The sequence below is a fragment of the Cyprinodon tularosa genome, unplaced genomic scaffold (genome assembly GCF_016077235.1).
Source record: "Cyprinodon tularosa strain WSP-4 unplaced genomic scaffold, ASM1607723v1 ctg153, whole genome shotgun sequence".
In the NCBI taxonomy this organism is placed as follows: Eukaryota; Metazoa; Chordata; class Actinopteri; order Cyprinodontiformes; family Cyprinodontidae; genus Cyprinodon; species Cyprinodon tularosa.
Genome location: NW_024038364.1, coordinates 875,757 through 896,344, shown reverse-complemented (window position 1 = coordinate 896,344; position 20,588 = coordinate 875,757). Strand labels below are relative to the sequence as shown.

Below are 20,588 nucleotides of genomic sequence, written 5' to 3'. Positions count from 1 at the left end.
CACGTTTGCCGGGAGATATGGCAACAGCTGATGTACCAACGTCAATAACTGACCGTGTATGCGAGTTAAAAATAAGGCTGTGTGCTTACCGGTACCTTGCTGAACACAGCGCTTATCAAAAGAAATGTCGTACATCATTCATGCAATCTCTGATCCCATGCTCCCAAACTCACCTGGCATGGCTTCAAAATACGCACACATGCATATATTCATATATATATATATATATATATATATATATATATATATATATATATATATATATATATATATAAAGTTCAGGCTTAGGATTTTTTTTTTGCTTTAATCACTGAGTAATGGATATTTGAAAATAGCAGCAACGTCAGAGATGTGCAAAATGACCACAGTGTGTTACTTAACTGTCTGTTAGAGCTGCTTATGGAAAGCAAAAAAAACTTCCTTAGCCTTTCAGCAACTAGTCAATGTGCGCTTTAGACTGGTGTGCGCATTTACTCATACGGCATTCCTACTCCATTGGAAATTTAAGCATAACGATGTCTGTACAAGAAACTGGCTCATGGTATTTCTGCATTTGTTTGGATTTAAATTATATAAAATTGTTGCAACTGCACTACCAATAGTGTTAAATGTACTTAGAATGCTGCATACCAAAAGGAATTGTTATAAAGTTAGGGAATTGATCTGAGCCCACAACCTTGTGTCTTATCCTGCTTCAAATGCTCTGATGGAATTTTTATGTTGACTGGTTACATGAATAAGCTGCCACTGCTGCTACCAGATTTCTTATTGCATCACTCAGGACCCTGGAATAGTGCCACTGTGGTTATAAAGCAGCACAGCTACCTTAACAAAGGTTTAGAAATGTTCAAAACGGTCCAGAAAGTCTAGTATCTCTGAATATGTATAAAGACCCCTTCATGACCTGAGAAAGGCCGCCCATGAACTGAATGATTTCAAATGTCCTGTCTTAGTTTTAAGGCAGGTCTTACTGTGTTAGAATAAATATTAGTGACTCCAGCTTCAACCAAAACCATTTAGATCACATTATTTTGAGCAGCATGAGGTGCCATTTAGTTCTGAGTCTCAGAGAATTTTCTTTAGACACTTAATTGATATTACTCTGTTGCTAATTTCCCAGCACAAGCCAAATAAAATGCCCAAGTGCTGATTTAATGACATCCTTTTTAATTAAAGATGCTCTGCTTATCCTTTCAGGGTCATTGCTACCATTTAATTTCTTACAGTGATCTGCATATTTATTGAGGACTGTTATGTGGAATTTGCCATTTGGGAATCGTAAAAGCAAGTGTCTCTAACTTTAATGGTAAACTAAATAACACCATAACAACATGCCAGCTGCTAGAGATGTGGGAACATTTAAAGTATTAATAAACAAAAAAGATAAGGTGATAAACTGAAAAAAAAATTACAGCTACTTCAGAGCTGATTAGAGGTTTTAGTTAAAGCACATTGGATTTCTTTTCCAGATTATCTATATGCATAAAATGTCAATCATATACAATAGTAAAGTTTGATTCTAGATTTTTTTTATTTAAACAAGTTCTATCTTTAATTCTTTCTGTTATCTCTTATTTGCAGTGTGTGATTTCTTTTTCTTTTTGATATTTTTAAGAAAACAGGAATTTCAAGTGGCAGCTGTCATGTTTTCAACCTCAAAAACCTTGCTTCTAATTGTTTTGACAAATTCAGAAAAACGAAAAAGCAGAGCAATTATTTTATGTAAGAATGAAAGGTGTAAAAGTTGCCTGTGATACTTTTTATTTCACGCTGCTCATTTAATGAGAATTCTTCAAAATCCTGCTATTTTTTTAATAGCACAGGACCCTCCGCATTTACTATCACCCCAGTCAGATATGTGTAAAAGGCTTCAAATAAAATTCATCTTCATTTTTGCAGAACAGCCAACACTTAATTAAAATATATTTATTCAAAAGAAAACACCTAAAAATGTGTTAATATAATCTTTTCTGTCACATCCTGTTACCCCTAAGTGCTCCCATTATAAAAAAAGTTATTTTAGTTATACAGTAACTTTAAAAGTAAAATTTTTCAAGTTAACCACAGTTCATTGGCAAGTTTGGGCTCTATTCCTGGGTTATAAATATGACCCGGTACAAACGCATATTATTTGGGAAAGACATTAAAATAGGGAATTTTATTTATTAGTATAATGACAAAAAAAAAAAAAAAAACACAATAAAATAGTGAACTTGTCATGCCAGAGCAGTAATTAAAACATATAAACAACCGAAGCTCTGATGAAAAAGGCTGATTTAAGAACCATAGGAATGAATGTAGAGGTTCTAATGATTTTAGGTGATTTTAAAGCAGTGATATAAGATCCAGGATAATCTTAATTGTGTCTTTCAGGTGGTCTCTGGGACAGAGAACAGCGTGGAGCTGACCTATCTGAACTCCCTCACAGAGTACCAGGTGGCCGTTTTTGCCGTCTACCGCAGCACTGCCAGTGAGGCCCTGAGAGGAAGTGCCACAACATGTAAGCCGCATCGGTTACAATGTCATAAAAAGACTTATGATGTGGCTGGAGTTTCACTTATACGTCCAGAATAAGTTTCCTTTTCCCTCTCATTTTGATAAAGGAGCTCTGTAACCTTTTTTTTGTCAGTAACCATAAAAAGAAAAGTTTTATGTTTCTTATGACGGCACTGATTACGATGCTGATGTTGAGTATTTTCAGCTGCTCTTGTGGATCGCCAAAGAAAGTCATTACAACTTGCTCAAAAGTCAGATGTTCCTCCAGATGCAAACTGTATTTAAACCCGGCTTCCCCACATAGCAGTCAAAGACTCAAACACTTTAACCATCAGGGAGCTACTGTATAACTTCACAAAACAAAACCATTAAATTTCCTTAATTATTCTAAAAAGGTTTGACTGCTTTTAAATTAATACCTCAGAAAATTTTGAAATAAGTTTATTTATAGACAAATATTTACAAAAAAATCTGTAATATTTCCAAGTGAAATATCATAAAACATGATCAAATATAACCATCCTTTGTGCTTCATTGAATAGAGGGAGGAAAAAAACCTGTTGCGATTAGTTAGACATGCACATTTAAGGCTGATTTATACTCAGAAACCAGGTGGTCTGTGTATGTGCCACAGAAACTCTGCTGCACCTCTCCATAACTGTAGGTGACCGCAGACAGTGCCGCTGACAGGAGCCCTCTGATTGGTCAAATCTACATCCGCTCTACACTATGCGTATTTCCTGTTTGGTACCTTACTGGGTTGTTTTGTTTATATGACCGCCATTGTGGAAAACGACTCATGTAGATGGACCAGGTAGAAGAGGGAGGTGCGCAAGAACGCTGGGACCCTTTTCCCACCTGGATCCCCGCTCTTTTTCGCCCTCATGTCCCTCTGTTGTCGCACAAACTTGCCCCCACTTCCTCACCGCCTCGGCAACATCTAGACCCACAGCTAGTTCATAATTGTCCCTCTTGCATTGTGGCGTGGAATAACATACTGTAGCGCAGACCACGCTTCAATATTGGGAATAATTCATGAGACAAGCTCAATACGACACACTGCAGCAGGAGTATAACCAGCTCTTTACACCCCACCCCACATTTCTTTGCAAAGCTCTTTTGATATTTTATTTACTCATATAAACATGTCACAATATTTATATTTGTTCCCTATTTTTCGTTTCAGCTTAACTCAAACAAATGCATTTATCCGAGCTGGCCTGGGTAGACGTTTTCTTAATGTTATTCTACTTTTATTTCTGATGATAAAGATATAAAAATCTTTATATACACATAATCATTCTCCATTTTCCGGGTTAGAACCAATGCCTCCTTTTTAGCAACAATGATCACAGATATGTTTTTCAGTTTTACTCCTGACATTTAAAAGTACCGAAAAATCAGCAAAAGCTGCAGCCAAAGTTGTGTTTCAGATTTGGAAAATCACACTGCGTTTGTTAAATGTTTACATTTGCATATCATATTCATTTGAGCATAGAATCTGTTCTGCATACTGATGAAGGCAGAAACACAAAAAGAAAATAAAATATTGGACAGGCTGACCTCTGAATATCAAACGCAAATCACTTTGCACCTTCTTTGAAGATCTGCTCTGCACATACAAACACGTTGGCACCTGTTTTAAGACACGCAAATCTTCTAAAGATCAGGCCTTTAGAGTATTTCTAATCACTTTCTGCTTTGCGGATATTGATATTCCTCTCTACTACGGACTGGATCGAAGCAGTCCAATGCAGAGGGAGAGAAAAAGTGAAATGCCTAAGGAAGATTAAGCTAAATTCACTCTTATTTCAAGCCCTTTGAAAACAACCCTAATATTCAATTCAGTTTATTTGTATGGCGCCAATTTACAACACGTTATCTCAACGCACTGTACAGTTTACCAGATCATACAGTCAAAGTGATTCAAAGTTTTCTATCTAAGGAAAACCAGCTGATTGCATCGACTTATTGATTGATTCGAACACAATCCCTCACACTAAGCATGCTTGTAGCGACAGTGGAGAGGAAAAACTCCTCTTTTAACAGGAAGAAACCTCCAGCAGAACCAGGCTCGGTGTGAGCGGCCATCTGATGAGGCCGACTGGGGTTCAAGGAGACAGATACAAAAGGCAACTGTAAAAGGTGGCCCCATCCAGGAAACACACAGCCAGGCAGATGAGCTCAGAATCAGCTCCCATGTCAGAAGAAAAAGAAGAAAAATAATCCAGCCAGTCACAGTCAGAGAAACAGGACTACACTGAAAAACAGGCCAATCTCAAAATCTATAAAAAAAGGTGTTGATAGCAGCAGGACAGCTGATATTTCTCTCCAGGATGGAGTCACAGCTAAACATGAACAGACAAGGTGAAGATATATGAGAAAAAGCAGAGAGAGCATAACGAGAGAGATTGAACTAACAGATTCTGCAGAGTGGGAGAATAGAGATAGAATATAAACATGTGTTGCATTTAAACGACTAATGTAGTTTACTAAAATAGATTGGCCTTTGTGTGGAATGTTTTAGATATGTTTTAAACATCTCTGCATAACCTACTGCCAGATAAGTTTCCCTTTGAGACTCATTTCTGGTTGCATTTTATATTGGAATCTATTTTAAATTAATTTATATGAAAAAAGGAAGGACCTGAAGAAGACATTGAGGTGATATTAGATGGAGATGTTCAATGTTCTGTAGTGGGATGTTGTTCCCTCAAGCTCTGAAGAATCTAGAAATGATGAGCCTGTATATTTTAACTGTTGTGCAAGCTGTTTATTTTATAAGTTTTGTGTACCTTCAAACTGGTAACTGGCCACTGCATGGTCTGTGGTTTTGATTTTATGTATTTATTTTTACAAAAGCGATATATAAACTGATCATAACCATAAAAGCTGCTATAAAAATAACTCTCTTATGTGTCGGGCAAAATCATTAAACATTAACTGTGAGCCATACGGCCACGCATGAGTTTCCTTTTGCATCAAAGGTGTGATTCCATTTTTTCACAGGTAACCTTCACTTAGCTCTAAATATAAAACCTTATCCTGTCACTAAAGCTGACAGATGTCCACTTTTTCATCCTGTCTTTGTTGATCACTGATGAAGAAACTTGAATCGCTTCATGTAGGTCAAAGATAAAATTTGAACAACAAGTTGACCTTGAACCAAAGTTAGTAGGGTTTGAATATTGCAGATTGGCAATTAAAGGTTTAAGCTGTAAATAAAATGTAATGACTGCATCAAATTTTTGTGCACGTGTTTGCTTAGATCAAAAAGTTATGCAGCTCAAAAACTTGTTTTGTGCCACATGGATGAATGGATAGATAGACAGACAGACAATATGCATTCTAAGTATAATCATGATTTTTTTAAAATGTAATTTCCAAATTATGCAGGCAATAAAGTTTTGTTTTTCTTACAGTTACAGTAACAAAAGTAAAAAAAACTAATTTGTTGACTGCAGCTGGTTGGATGGGGTTAATATGGATTAACACATACATGCAAGCTAAAAGTATGTTAATTACAAACTAACCATAAAAGCAGTGATTGGAGAATCAGAGCAGTCATTTTACTAGGAAGTAGTAAAGCTAAAAGAGGAGCTCTAGTTAACAAACTCACACACAAGTGCATATGTGGAAAAATGTAACTACTTTATTTTGTTCTCTCTTTTCTTTTGGTAATAAACAAAATGTGATCTGTTCCGACACATTATGAAAGTGATTGATTTTTCTATTTGCTGAAGTCATCAGTGTATTTGTTTTGTCTTGCAGTGGCGCTGCCCACAGTGAACGACCTGGATTTGTTCGATATTACTCCCAGCACCATGAGGGTTCGCTGGAAGATCGCTGCTGGGGCCTCAGGTTACATGATCCTATATGCTCCCCTGACTGAGCAGGACGCTGCAGATGAGAAGGAGGTAAATAGGGTGAACTATTTCTGTCTTTGTTTTTTCCACCGCCAGAGAACAACTAAAAATGTACAAGGTTTAAGATGTCATAACATTTATTTATCATATGTAACTAAGTAACAATTACATAGTGTTGACCTATAGCACCCCATGTCAACTACATATAAGTATCAAAGATATTTTAAGTATAACTGTGGTTTAGTAGTAAAAGCTAAGCTGGTCCACATGAGGACATATCACCTGGTTTAAGAAATTCCCAAATTTAATCAAACAATGAAGGAAAAATATACAAAATCAGTGTCTATTTCACAGTTTAACTCCAGATATTAATTAGCTACATGTTTTTCTAAACGATCACCTTGGATATAGGAACAGGCAGACAAAATTCATATTGTTTATATTCACTGTATGAAATCGAATAAAAAAATCGGATGCCACATTTTATTACTTAACTTGCCAGAAAATAAACCAAAAAAGACTGAAACTGTAATTTCACATCATCCCCTGACTGTTTGTTTCTATTAGTACATCATGAAATTACAGACTTTCTGCAGATTTGAGCGATTGTTTAAGGCAGACCCAGCAGAACTCACCCTTTCCTGTTAGATCTCATTATTGTTGCCCTGCCTTTCCCCTACAAATAGAAAGCTTTAAAATCCATTCATTGAGGACTTAACATTTGAAAATTATGTTTTTCCGAACCAGAGACGAACCTGTCTCTGAGGCGCTAATGTCATAGCCAAAAGAAAGTGATTTCAGTCAAGGCCAGTTAAGACTGGGGAAAAAAATGGCAAAAATGAAAAAAAGTGCCATGACTTTGAGCTTAACCAGCCTGCTTCCATGCCTGACCTTAAAACTGATGTGATTTCAGCAACAGCATCTGAGCTGTAACTTTCTTTCAGCACAAATTTAGTCTGAAATCAAATAGTTTTCTCTTTTAATTAAATTCAATTCAGTTTATTTATATACTGTAGCGCCAATTCACGACACACTTCATCTCAAGGCACTTTACAGTTCACCAGATCATACAGTCAAATTGATTGAAAGTTTTCTATCTAAGGTAAACCAGTTGATTGCATCGACTCATTGACTCAAAGGCAATCCCTCACACTTAGCATGCTTGTAGCAACAGTGGAGAGAAATAAAACTCCCTTTTAACAAGAAGAAACCTCCAGCAGAACCAGGCTCAGTGTGAGCGGCCATCTGCCAAGGCCGACTGGGGTTCAAGGAGAATGAAGCAGAGATACAAAAAGCAGCTGTAAAAGGCGACCCGGTTCAGGAAATACACAGCCAGGCAGACCAGCTCCGAGCCAACTCCCATGTCAGAGGACGAAGAGAGCACATCCAGCCAGTCACAGTCAGAGAAACAGGACTACACTGAAAAACAGGCTGATCTCCAACATCTATAAACAAGGGCGTTGATAGCAGCAGTGCAGCTATCTATATATATATATATATATATATATATATATATATATATATATATATATATATGTGTTTTAGCTTGCATGCTGTTTGTGTGAGTTTAAAAGTGAATCAGTGCCATATTCTGCCATTTTCCATTTAAATGTTTATTCACATATCTGAAAAAAGCCACAAAGATGTTAAAATGGTCTAAATGCTCATAAAATGGGGTTTAAATTAACTGCTGTTAGGTATTTTAAGGTTTTGTTCAAGACCATACAAATCCATCCCACTCTTAGTTTACCTTTATTTTCTATAATATATTTACTATTTTGATCAAACTATAACAGTTCATTTATTATTTTGGCTACTGAAGCTGAGCTACTGGAAGTTGTGTCATGCTCATTGAATTATTGGAACCTTCATCATTAAAGTTGCATAAGGTTGTACAGTGTTCTTATGACATTTGCACGTCTTACAGTAAAAACTGCAAGAATCTTCAGTTACTTTGTAATACAATTATCTTGAACAATAAATAAGTAATAGAAAATAAGACCAGCAGAAGAACATTCCTTGGTCTGTATTTGACATTTTTTTTTGTTGTAAACTTCAGTTTTCTTTTAAAGAAAATTGATTTCATCGCTTGTTGCTATATTGAATTGGCAGGCTTGAAAGCATCTTTGAAAAGCTTGAAGGCCCATGTTACATGAGTGGCTGTGCTTAAAAAAAAATAAAATAAATAAATAAAAAAAGGGGAAAAAAAGAAAGTTGCTGTTGTAAAGGAAAGCTCTTAACCTTCTCTCTCCAATTCTTTCCTGAGAAGAGATTACTCACAAGAGATCACTTTAAATTACACCTATAAATGTATATGTATTAAATAACTATGGGACATGACAACTGTTTTTTTTTCTTCATAAATTGTAATTAGACCAGAGAAATGGCTCAGCTTACAAATAGCAGCACTTATCACCGGGCTTACTTCTTCAGAAAGTCAGCCCAGAATAACAAGAAGCATTTTATACATCTCCAGGGTCTCCCCCTGCCACATCATCACATCACAGAGGCTTGTAAATAATCACCGGCTCCAGCCATATTAAGATATTACAAAGTGTTCTAGATCAGGGACAGCCTGATCGCCGAGTGGCCGAGAACTCACTGTTAAGAATGATCTGCTCCGTCTGTGCGCCCATTTCATTCCCAAATCTTTAAACATAATGAAGATGATAACTTTTTATCCTGACAGAAGAACTGTCCTAATTAGATAAACTACTTGGGAAAATATTAATCTTAAAACGTAACAGGCAGGTATTATTAAGGTTTAATAAAACACATAGAAACACAATAGAAATTGATCCTAACACTGTTCTCAAAGTATTTATTGAGGCTTTGCAATTTCCATTTGCCTTGATTAACCCTAAGTCCCCTAAAGCCTTTCTGACACAGCTCTGTATCTGAAGTTACTTCATTCAGGAAAATGATCATATCCACACCCTAATCCTGTTTAAATAATGTGAACTTTTTGGATTGATATGATAGAATGACTAAGGGATAACATAAGTTAGTAATAAAACACACTCAAGTCAGAAACACACAATTTTATTTTATGTTTAATTGTGTGTTTGTTTTCGTGCAGGTTAAGGTGGACGCTTCTGTAAATGAGGTGGAGCTGGAAGGGTTAACTCCAGCCACTGAATACATTGTGACAGTTTACGCCATGTATGGAGAGGAGGCAAGTGATCCCATGACCAGTCAGCAGACCACATGTAAGCATCAACCAAACAATCCTTTAAACCTGTATTTTCCCATATCCTCCTTTATTGGTATTCTCTGTTTGCAAAGTGATCAGGTGCAAACTATTTTAGTGTCTGTTTTCCTAAAATGAGCTAAAATGTAAACTTTTCCTACATTTTCTTTGTGCAAAATAAATTTTAGTTTTTTATTATGAAAAATGCTATTTTTAAATGACACTCCTAAAAAAGTAATATAAAGAATTAATGATAATCCTCTTGTTTGTGTTGGAACCACAAACATTAAAGCATTTCATTTAAACTCTGAGGTAGATCAACAATAAGTTGGTTGTGAGTGATGCGCCATACATTGCTTTGTTTCATTGATTTAGTGGGAATAAATCTAAAAGTGCTATAAATGGTTTGGCTAAACTCTGAACTGTAATATTTTTATCCTAAAATGTATATAAAATACATTTTTGTGATGCAATTTTTCAACTGCAGTTTTTACAGCGGTTTACTTACACAATATTTTTCAATTTTTACTTTATAAGATCCCTGTGTTCTCAGCTTCTGTTTTACCTTTAACCTGAACGGTTGGTGGTTGCTCTTTATACAAAGATTCAACTTTCTGCAAAGTCTTGAGGCAAAATCTTTTCAGCAGAAATATTAGGCTCTGGGTAATAAGCTTTGTGAAGTTTTATTAATAAAATATTTTTCTTACGGCTTTATCACCCTAATCTTAAATTGCTTTCATTCTCTTTGGAGCACCTCACTCCACTCTAGTCATTTCAATTTACTTGCAGCTGCCTGTGGTTCATTTGGAAAGAAACCAAATCTCTTATTAAAGAGACCTCTGTTTATTCATAAAGAACACTTCACTAATTTTAGCTTGTTTTGAGATCTATATAAATATCTGCATGCAGGACTCAGAGAAGATGAGCTAGATTCTTAATTCAGACACTGCAGAAAATCTGTTTCCATGATTTGCCTTCAATCATGACTTTAATATTTTCTAATCAGTGGAATTAGCCATTTTAATTGTGTTTTCTTCACCTTAGACTCCTCATTTAGCTTTTCTAGTGCAACTAGAGCATGTTTAAGTCGCATTTTCTGGCACTTTTTGATTTTCTCCACTGTTAAATGATCAGCCTCGGGTGCCAAAATCCACGTCCAGCTCCCTTTCTCACAGCTATTTTCTGCATGTCACACTCTATCTTCAGTGTTTAAAAGCAGTGATTAGACTCTGTTTCTGTTGAACCGTTTCCAAATCCTAACCATTCTCACCAGCTTATGTTTTATGGCATATCCATGAAGGAGTGAGGCGTGTGGCTTTAAGTCAGAGCCTGTTTATATCTGTAGAATGGGTTTAAAGCTTCAGTTAATGTCAGCAGCTTCACAGTCGCAGTTTTTTGTTGTTTGTTTTGTTTTGTTTTTCCATTGGCAAAGGATTTACCTTTTTTTTGTTGACTTTTTAAGACATAATGTTACAGATAACGATGTGTTCTGCATGAAATTACTTTCTTTGTGCATAAATTTAATGATCTTACTTATTTTTCCTGCGTTACCAGATTTTGCATCATTGAGTCCTTTCTTTTCTTTCCTTCATATAAATGCCCTTATTTCATTTTGCAATATAATTCGGTTTTTATGGTATCTTTGGTGCAATTATGTGTCATTGCATATCATCAGAATGATCTGAAAACTTACTTTCTTGTCAGCTGCTGAGCTTTGATGCAACTGGACAAAGCATGATTGAGGTTTAATCTGCACTCATTTCTCGATTTTATCCTGATTTCAAAGCTCTCTGAAGCCTCTCATCCCTCATTTTGTCAACAGACTTGACAAAATGAGGAAGTGTTATTTCTTCTGTTATTCTCCAATAATACACTCTGATTATTAGTGTTGTCTAAAACAGCACACGCATATGACCTTGATTAAAATAAAAAATGAACCATGTCAGAGATAAGCACAGTAGTGCTTCACAATACGATCCCATGTCTGATGTAATAAATATATGAAGATTGCTTTTTGTGGGGGTTTTTTTCCTCCGTTGAAGCGCAAGTTGCACACAAACCATAGATAAAAATTTATATTTTATGATCATAAAGCTCCTAAATATTTGTCCTTAGTCTGGTCATATAATAAAATTTTGATTCCTCTCTGCACCACTTTATAGTTGTATCTACATGATGTAAATAATCTGAACCATCGTTTATATTATAATAAAATTGTGTTTAAAAGGGTGTATAAATTAAATTTAAAGCAGTCCAAACTAGGCTAGATGTTATATCTGTAGAATCCAAACAAATCACTTTAACAGAACTTCTCTGAATGTCTGAAAACAGAACCTTGGAGCCAGAAGTCAGGCAGACAATCTGACATGACTTATAATAGTGTTTAACAACAGGTCGATGAATCAGCGCCTCAGCAGCTAGGACTGAAATAATCTCTGTTGAGGGGAAACCACAGGTTAGTAACTATGAAACTCTAATATAGGGTGATTACAAACATGTGAGTCACTTACCTGGTTATGAAGTTCAGTCCGAGCCCAGAGGAAGGAGTGGAATCCAGCCAGATAATATTCCCCAGCATGTGTCATGAGCCGCCCAAAGAGCTCCAGGAGTCAAAGCCTAAAGGCTGCAGAGTTAACTGATGAGCAGAAGCCAGCAGACGAGGGAGGGCAGGTGATTTTAGAAGGAGAAGCCATAGCCGGTCTTGATTAGGCAAACAGAAGTCCAGACCAGAAGATCAGGGATCCAAAGAGGTACCGTAAGGAAATCCAAGTGGTAAGCAGGCAGAATCCAGCAGGAGTCTGGAGACAGGTCAGGTAAACGGATCAGAAAAGGGGCGAGCAAACTCAGAGGTCCAAGGGCAGAAACTAGTCAGGATTAGGTTATCAGAACAAACAAACTGGGTATGTTAGAGAACTCTCACCTACTGCTAGAATAATATGGCACTGATGGCTGGGACCATGCAGTTTAAGTAGAAGCAGGAACAGGTGGATCTGATGAAAGGTAATGAAAACTGGGTGGAGCTAGGCAGATGGAAGGAATGAACCATCAGTGCCAAGATCATGACACTGAAAACATGAAATAAGGACCACAATCTAACAGAAGAAAATGTATCAATCGGATGAATAGAAAAAAAAAATTAGAGACTACATGAATCTGATACTTGGATAAAATATGGAGTCCGATATTGACTAACTAGCTGGATTGGACATCAGTGATTTGACATTAGATATCGGATATCCAATCCAATACACTTTAAACATAACTGTTATTTCTTTCTTTTTGCTGCTTTTTTATTAAAAGCCTTGACTCACATGGCAATATACAGTACAGACCAAAAGTTTGGACACACCTTCTCATTCAAAGAGTTTTCTTTATTTTCATGATTATGAAAGTTGAATATTCACACTGAAGGCATCAAAACTATGAATTAACACATGTGGAATTATATACTTAACAGAAAAGTGTGAAACAACTGGAAATATGTCTTACATTCTAGGTTCTTCAAAGTAGCCACCTTTTGCTTTGATTACTGCTTTGCACACTCTTGGCATTCTCTTGGTGAGCTTCAAGAGGTTGTCACCTGAAATGGTCTTCCAACAATCTTGAAGGAATTCCCAGAGATGCTTAGCACTTGTTGCTGATTTTGATTACTGCATTTCAGCAAAAGGCTATTAATCAGCTATCAATTATAGTCAGCTGTGTTTAAGCACAAAAACCTCTACAACCTGTAGGACAGTGGTCCTTGAGGACCGACTTTGGGCATGCTTGTGTTAAATCTCAGGGTTGACCAGTCTGTCAAAAGCAATATGAAAGGGAGTGAACAAAACTTAAGTCCATGAGAAAGTTCCAAAGCAAAAAATATTAATAACTTACAGCTTCTCTCCCCAAAAATATGTAAATTCTGTTTTTGGAAAGTGTATATCCTATTGTACATGGCATAAAAAATATAATTTTATCTGCAATTATAGTAAATCGTCTATCCCTAGTAGTGTGATAGTACTAAGCTGCTTTCCTTCTACAGGATATGAATACCCAGCTGTAGGTGATGGAACCATAAATGATGGTCTCTACCATTAAAGTCAATGTTCATAAATGTTGCCACAGCCAGGTTTTGCAGCAAGACAAAGATCTGAAACACAGTTATAAGTAGTTCAAAAACTAAACCAAAAATAGATGTTGTGTGCCCTCAAACTAAAAATCTCTGCAATGTGGTGGAATTCAAACAATTTTGGAAAGAACAGCTGGTCAACTGATTGACACAACCAGTTGTTAAGTTTAATGGCAATAACTGTTTCAGATGAGGTTATGCTAGTTTGCACAGCCTTTTCTTGCTTTTAAAATGAAAATATCTTTGTCTTAGATTTATTTGCTATCTTTAACACAAATATGTAACCAAATACTCAAAACAGAGAAGTCTTTTTTTATAACACTACTGACTGATGTAAACATGAAATTCAATTTCAGCAGATGCTAACAATTAGCACCTTTTTAGGGAGCTATTGAACTATATCTTTGTCTTTATTACCACTTAAATATTCTTGGAGCAGATACGTTCAGAACTGTAGAAATGTCTGTTTTAAATACACAACTTTATAACAATACAGATTCAGTAGAATCATCATGAAGGCTGTGAGCATTGATTTATTGATTATATGTATTATTTATGGTCTGTGCAGCCATGTAAGTACTGCAACTTTTATCAACTTTTATCATGAATACTGTAATACTTGTGTTTTGTTTCCGATCATTATTATCACATTTCTTTTAATAGTTAAATGGGTCGTTGATTTCTGCAGGGGAGGATTAAAGCACAATGCTTTACAATAAACGGGCAAAAAGCTATTTACCACAATATTACACATGCTTAAGGGGAGAAGAAGAGGAACACCTTCAAGGAAATGTTTTGTATTGTTCCCTAAAGCCAACAACTCTGCAGGTTGTTTTTCTTTACCTTTTTTCTGTTGATGCTTTAAAGTCATCCCCCGCTTGAGCAGAAGGTACAAACTTTGCAGGTTGCCCATACTGTGACCTACGAAGTCATGGGGAGATTTTCCTTTTAATGAATGCATAATGCTTCAAGTATTGGAAGGTTACAGGCTTGACCTTAGCTTTCTTTGAAAATATAGTAAACACATATGAAAGGGATGTAAATGCAGATAGGGGGGGTCTGACTGGTAGTATAAGAGAATTAGGAATTGTTTTCTTATGACCAGAAAAAAATGCTTTTAAACTCAGTATATTTAACTTGTGTCTTGACATGCATGCAGACAGTCTTGTTTATAGATGTAAAGTTGAGGAATTACAAATGTTTAAGGAAATTGCATAGAATAATCTAATTATATATGATGAAATTCACATTAAAAAGGATTGATAATCTTTAATTTCATCTTATTTCGTCTAACTCAAAGTTAAAATCTGAACTTGTTGTATTGTAAAACAAGGTGAAACACTGGATTTATGTGTACAGTACCTCTATGAAAGTATAAAAGGTCCAAATACAAATTAAATTTGCCATGTTAAAAGGAAGGGAAAACAAACAAGCTGCTGTGACATTTAAGGAAGCCTTTACAAAGTTGGGCGTCATACATATTTTAAACTGTTTGATGTATAATTTTCTTATAAAACTTTGCCAACTTTCCTATCTTTCACCTTTTTAATTTCCCATCCTGCTGACCGAGGCACCATCTGCAGTAAAAGTAGTGGCCATATCTCTTCCCATTCTTTACTTTCTCCTCTATCTCTCTCTTGGTTTGTCTTTTCTCTGACCTCCTGTATAATTGAGGTGAAGAAACGGGGAGAACAATCAGGATTTTTCTCCCCCTCATTTTTTAAAGAAAACAGATCAGTAATCGGAAGCGGAAACATTTTCACACATCGGAGTAAAACAGGTTTCAAGGCTAAATTTAAAACTACACAGGGCAGGATGTTTCTTTAGACCTTTTCAGGTCCTCTGAGAGAATTCAAGCAGCAGAAGAAGTTGGAGCAGAGCCTCAGGGAATGGAAGTGATGTAATGAGGTTCAGTCCACTTTATAATTAAACTAGCAAAGTCCAATAATTCTTGTTCCAAAGTCTATGAGAGAATCAAAGGGGCAGAGAATATAGAATCGTGATCCCAGCAGCACATTTTGTGTTAGTTTTGATTATATTCCATTGCTTCTCTTGACATCTTAATTAATTTCATGATTGATTTGGAATTTATTTTTTCTGTAAATTGTTTCCCCTAGTTGGAGCTATTTGGTAAACCTTTTGGTGTCAGAGTTTCAGAGCAAAATATATGATTATTTTTTTTTTGCTCTTTAGTACCACTGATCCCGGCAAGGAATCTTCGTTTTTCGGACGTGGACCACAGCTCTGCTCGCATTACATGGGAATCCCCTTCCAGGTTGGTCCGAGGTTACCGCATCATGTACGTCAAGACCAGTGGAGTCCAAACTAATGAGGTGAACCTTCTTCTTTTCATGTTTTTGACCTGTTGCTCAAGATAAATAATAAATCAAACCTCAGGGAATCTTCTTAAAATGAATTAGATCTTTGGTTTTCCCGTTGCACAGGTGGATGTTGGTTCTGTGACGAGCTACTTGCTCCGAAACCTGACCTCCACGACTGAGTACACGGTCGGGGTTTTTGCAATCTACAAAGAGGGCGAAGCTCCAGCTGTGACCGAAAGCTTCACCACACGTACGAATGAAAACTTGTAGTGTTTATTTAGCAACATTGTTATGAAAAATCAAATGAACAAAAAAAAAAAAAGAACCTTTCGATTTTGTAGAAACTATTCAGCTAATTGTTGTTCTCTGTAGAGGTGGTCCCGGATCCGCTGGATCTGAAGAGCAGCGATGTTTCCTCAGATGGCTTCAGGGTATATTGGCAACACGCGGCCTCTGATGTGGTGCTCTATCGACTCATCTGGACCCCAACCGATGGGGGAGACAGTGAGGAGGTTGGTCAATTTTTTATTTATTTTTTTCATCTAACTTCAGTAACTTCTGTGATACAATTACTGATAAATTTAAATCATAATCTAAATCTTATTTAATGTTATTTGTTGGGTGTGTATATCAATAAATATATATATTATTTTGCATTGATTCAATTTATTTATAACAAAGTGACTTTTTTATTGATCCATTGATTTATTCATAGATAAAGTATATTAAGATACCAATATATTGTCTGTCTACTTTTTAAGTATTTTATATCTTATTTGTGATTAACCTTATTTTATTTGCTGGTAAAATTCTTTATGCAGTTTGTTTTTGATGAAAACAAAATAATGTGATGAAAACTATTAGATTTTGATCGATTAGACTTTAGACAGATTTTATTTGCAATCTTGTTTACATAAGTTTAAAACAAAAATAAATTTAGTTTGGAAACAGCTCACTGGACAATTTCATCTTTTGAAAAGTGCAGCCTTGAAAAATAGTAAAAATGACTGTAAATCTACAGTTCTATTTTTTTAAATATATATAATGATAAAATATAATAATAAAATACAATACAATAACCCATTCTACAAAACATTCAGTAGTCTGATGGCAGTGGGGAAGAAACTGTTGTGGAATCGGCGGGACCTGCATCCAATGCTTCGAAGTCTCTTCCCCGAGGGCAGCAGGGAAATTAGATAACTCTCCAGTAAACTCTAATGTAAAAGTCACAGCTTTATATTTATATATATATATATATATATATATATATATATATATATATAATGTTTATGAAGTATGAATTCATTTTAGCCAATCTTAAATGCAAACTTCATTATCCAAAAAGTTGCTTCTTTAAAAAGTGGTCACATAATATTCAACTTGGCTGTTTCACTATGCTTGTATCAGAAAGTCCTCTAGCAGTAAAAATGCACATTTGGTCAGGATCTCGTTTTGCAGCAGTCTGTTGGATTCTTTTTTTTTTTTTTACCTCTATGAAAGATGCAATTCAATAGTCCACATGTTAGGTGCTTTGATTTGTGGGATGTTCTTTTTTCCTTTTTAGTTTGTCAGATATTAGATGATAAAAAAAGAAAATCTTTTGAAAACTAGCAACAGCACACTTTTATATGAAGTTCAAATGTAAAAAAAATAAAAAAAAGATGAAGTGTTGAAAGGTCTGTAATTTTGCTGCTTTCCATTTATTTTGTTAAAAGCTTTTGCACTTCACCATAGAAACATAGCAGGATTCAGTTTTTCAGAACTATCAAAAGAAAGGTCTGCATGAAAAGTCAAATATTTCATTTATGGCACTTCTACAAAGCCCCTTTTATCTCTTTGTATAAGATAAAAGATCTGAAGATTTGTGATTTTATTTTATTTTTTTAAGATTTCGGAAAAACGTCCCTTAGTCCTTTGTCTTAGACTGCATTTATTTAACAAACGTAGATTATGAAGTATTCGCCACTTTAAATAAATTATGTTTCTCTGATCAAAACATTAGTGTGATCTCTATTGAAATTTGATTTACTGTTTTATTGTTTTATTTTCATGTCTTTAGTTTATGATCTGTATATGGTTTTTTTTTCTGATTTATTTCTCACTTTGCCTAATGATAAATTGGTTATCTCTTGGTAGCTGTTTGATCTGGGTACCTCATGGAAACTTTCTTGTTTTTTCTTTTTTCTCGTTATAGGTTATGGTGAATGGGAACACTAACACTTATCTGATTAAAGGACTAGAGCCTGCTTCAGAGTATGAAGTCCTCCTGGCTGCTGTCTACGCCAATGAGGTTGAAAGTGATGAGGTGGTGCTGGTAGAAACCACTGGTAAATTAAACCCTGCTCATAAAATATTCACAAAGAATTCTTCATGTTCACAAATTCCATAAAATTTCACCTAGAATAAGTTGGTTTCAGGCTAATTAATTTATTATTCATTATTTTCAGCTAAGAGGACAACTACAGTTGCTACGACAACCACAACGACATTAAGTAAGCAATTCAGCCACCTTGTGCTGTTTTTCTTTCCTTGCTTCACTCTGCCTGGTCTTATCTTTCTCCACTAATTACTTTGCAGCTCTTCATGCTTGTAAAGATTCTTATTCCTCTGAGTCATGGAAACTACAGCAGGCTTGAATCAAAGGGAATTGGTCCTTCTCTCAGTTTCTCTGAATATTATTTGGACTTATGATGCCCCTTAGAGAATAATTCCCTATTTGCTTCAAAACTGCAGCTCTTGAACTCCTGGTTGCGCCAATGCAGACCTCCAGAACTGACAGAGACTCTCTGTAGATATCAAATATGTTCAGAAAAACTTAGATAAACTCTGATTTACTTTGTTTACATGAATTGTAGATTTTCATCTTTTTTTATATTTTAGAATTTTCTCCAGTTTTAAGTTGTATGTCTACTATTCATATGCAGGTTTGAAAATAAAACTTAACAAAAATCTTTTTAATTTCTATCTCTTTATAATCACACTATAAATCATGGCATGAAAGCAAAAGGTTAAATGGTTTTTCATAGTGGAAAATTCATACCATAAATTCCTTGTCTGAAACATGGTGGTGGCAGCATCATGCTGAAAGGATTATTTAATGTGGCAGAAACAGGGAAGCAGATAGAAATTAGTGGTAAACAATATGTCTGCAATACAAATACATAATACTTTTGGTTTTTGTAAACATGGGCCTCATGAGACAACATTTTCATATTCTCGTCATAAACTTCTCTTAGTTTTCCTCTTACTTCAGGGCTCTTATGAACTGTCTACATTAGATCCAGCAAATGCTTTTAACTTTAGTAATAGATTGCAAATGATCACCGTAAACATGACGCAGTTAACCTGTGCGTAAGTGAGCATATTTTCCTAAAAAATTTAAACCTGCATATTTAACCTGATATAAATGGGCGGACTACGACTTCCCTCACTTGTCGGAAGGTGTTCGTTCATAGAAATGGCTTTGAAGACAAGCTCTCCTGATTTAAAGCTGAGCAGCATTATTCAATGACATGTCCAAGCCAAACCATGCAATAAATCACAAGAGCTGTCAATGTTCTGGTTACACTGTTACAGAAGTAAAAATATAAAATAATATAAAAAATAAAAAGTCAATTAAAACTACTGATGGAGGCTAGAGGTGCATTATTTGATGTAAATGAAGCATCAACCAAAAATTAACTGAAATTACAAAATATAAAGCAAAATATCCTTAATATCCTCTTTATCTCTCTCAAACACCACATAAACATAAAGATCTTAACAGCAAAGCTCTAATTTAAGACAAACTCAAAAATCAACATTTAGTATAATAACAAATCCAAGCAGCTGGCATGAAGTGAAATGAATGCAAGTTTTACCGTTAGAAGAGTTTTGATGAAATTTCTATGTTTTCTTTTCCAAATGTTTTTTCAATAGTAGCTCGATCTCACATAGAGCTTACTGACTGTTATTTCTTTTGATAAAATGACAAAAAATCAAACCAGCGTTCCCTGGATACCGACATACAAGCTGAAAGTATAGTGGCTGATTGTTGTGTCATCAGCAAATAAAAATATAATTTATTATTGCAGAGTTGCATAATGTGTCATGATGTATCCTAATAAAATGGACACCTACTTCTAAGTAACGAGAAGTTTAGTCATTTAACAGCTGACTGTTGGAAGATTAATACGTCAAGTCTGCAGGACTCGTAAAATAGGTTCGTACCTGAGAAGAGACTATAAATAGGAGAAAAATGGTGAATGCAATGAGGCCCATAGGTCCTTTACTTTTCACTTCTAATATATGCACTACTTTATATTGGCTCATTGGATTAAATAATTGGTACAATATAAATTTTTATAAGCGCTTCACATCCTAAAAAATTGAACTAATTTAGTTGATTCTAAATTACAAGTTTCATGTATCATTAAGATGATTGAAAAAAAAGATCCAATATTTAAATTTCAATTAAATTTGTGTTTGAAATCTGCTTCCATGTCTTTAGATGTCAGCCTTTTCTTCCATCATAAAAGTTTGTGGTACTTTCTGCACAGAACGGTGATGATATCACCAAGAAACCAATATGAGTTTGAAGTAAATTAAAAGTCAAAAGATTTTGATAT

The 20,588-nt window shown here is 35.2% G+C and overlaps 1 protein-coding gene across 1 annotated transcript in view; it reads left to right on the top strand.

Annotated features, from left to right (window-relative positions):
• LOC119779922 (collagen alpha-1(XIV) chain) overlaps window positions 1-20,588 on the top strand; it is a 281,288-nt gene that overhangs the window by 69,697 nt on the left and 191,003 nt on the right. Inside the window, exons 11-18 of the mRNA XM_038279773.1 lie at window positions 2,374-2,500; window positions 6,268-6,413; window positions 9,442-9,571; window positions 15,854-15,993; window positions 16,105-16,231; window positions 16,354-16,493; window positions 18,176-18,308; window positions 18,429-18,473. Of these exons, the coding sequence (XP_038135701.1) occupies window positions 2,374-2,500; window positions 6,268-6,413; window positions 9,442-9,571; window positions 15,854-15,993; window positions 16,105-16,231; window positions 16,354-16,493; window positions 18,176-18,308; window positions 18,429-18,473 (988 nt within the window). The remainder of the gene's footprint in view (window positions 1-2,373; window positions 2,501-6,267; window positions 6,414-9,441; window positions 9,572-15,853; window positions 15,994-16,104; window positions 16,232-16,353; window positions 16,494-18,175; window positions 18,309-18,428; window positions 18,474-20,588) is intronic.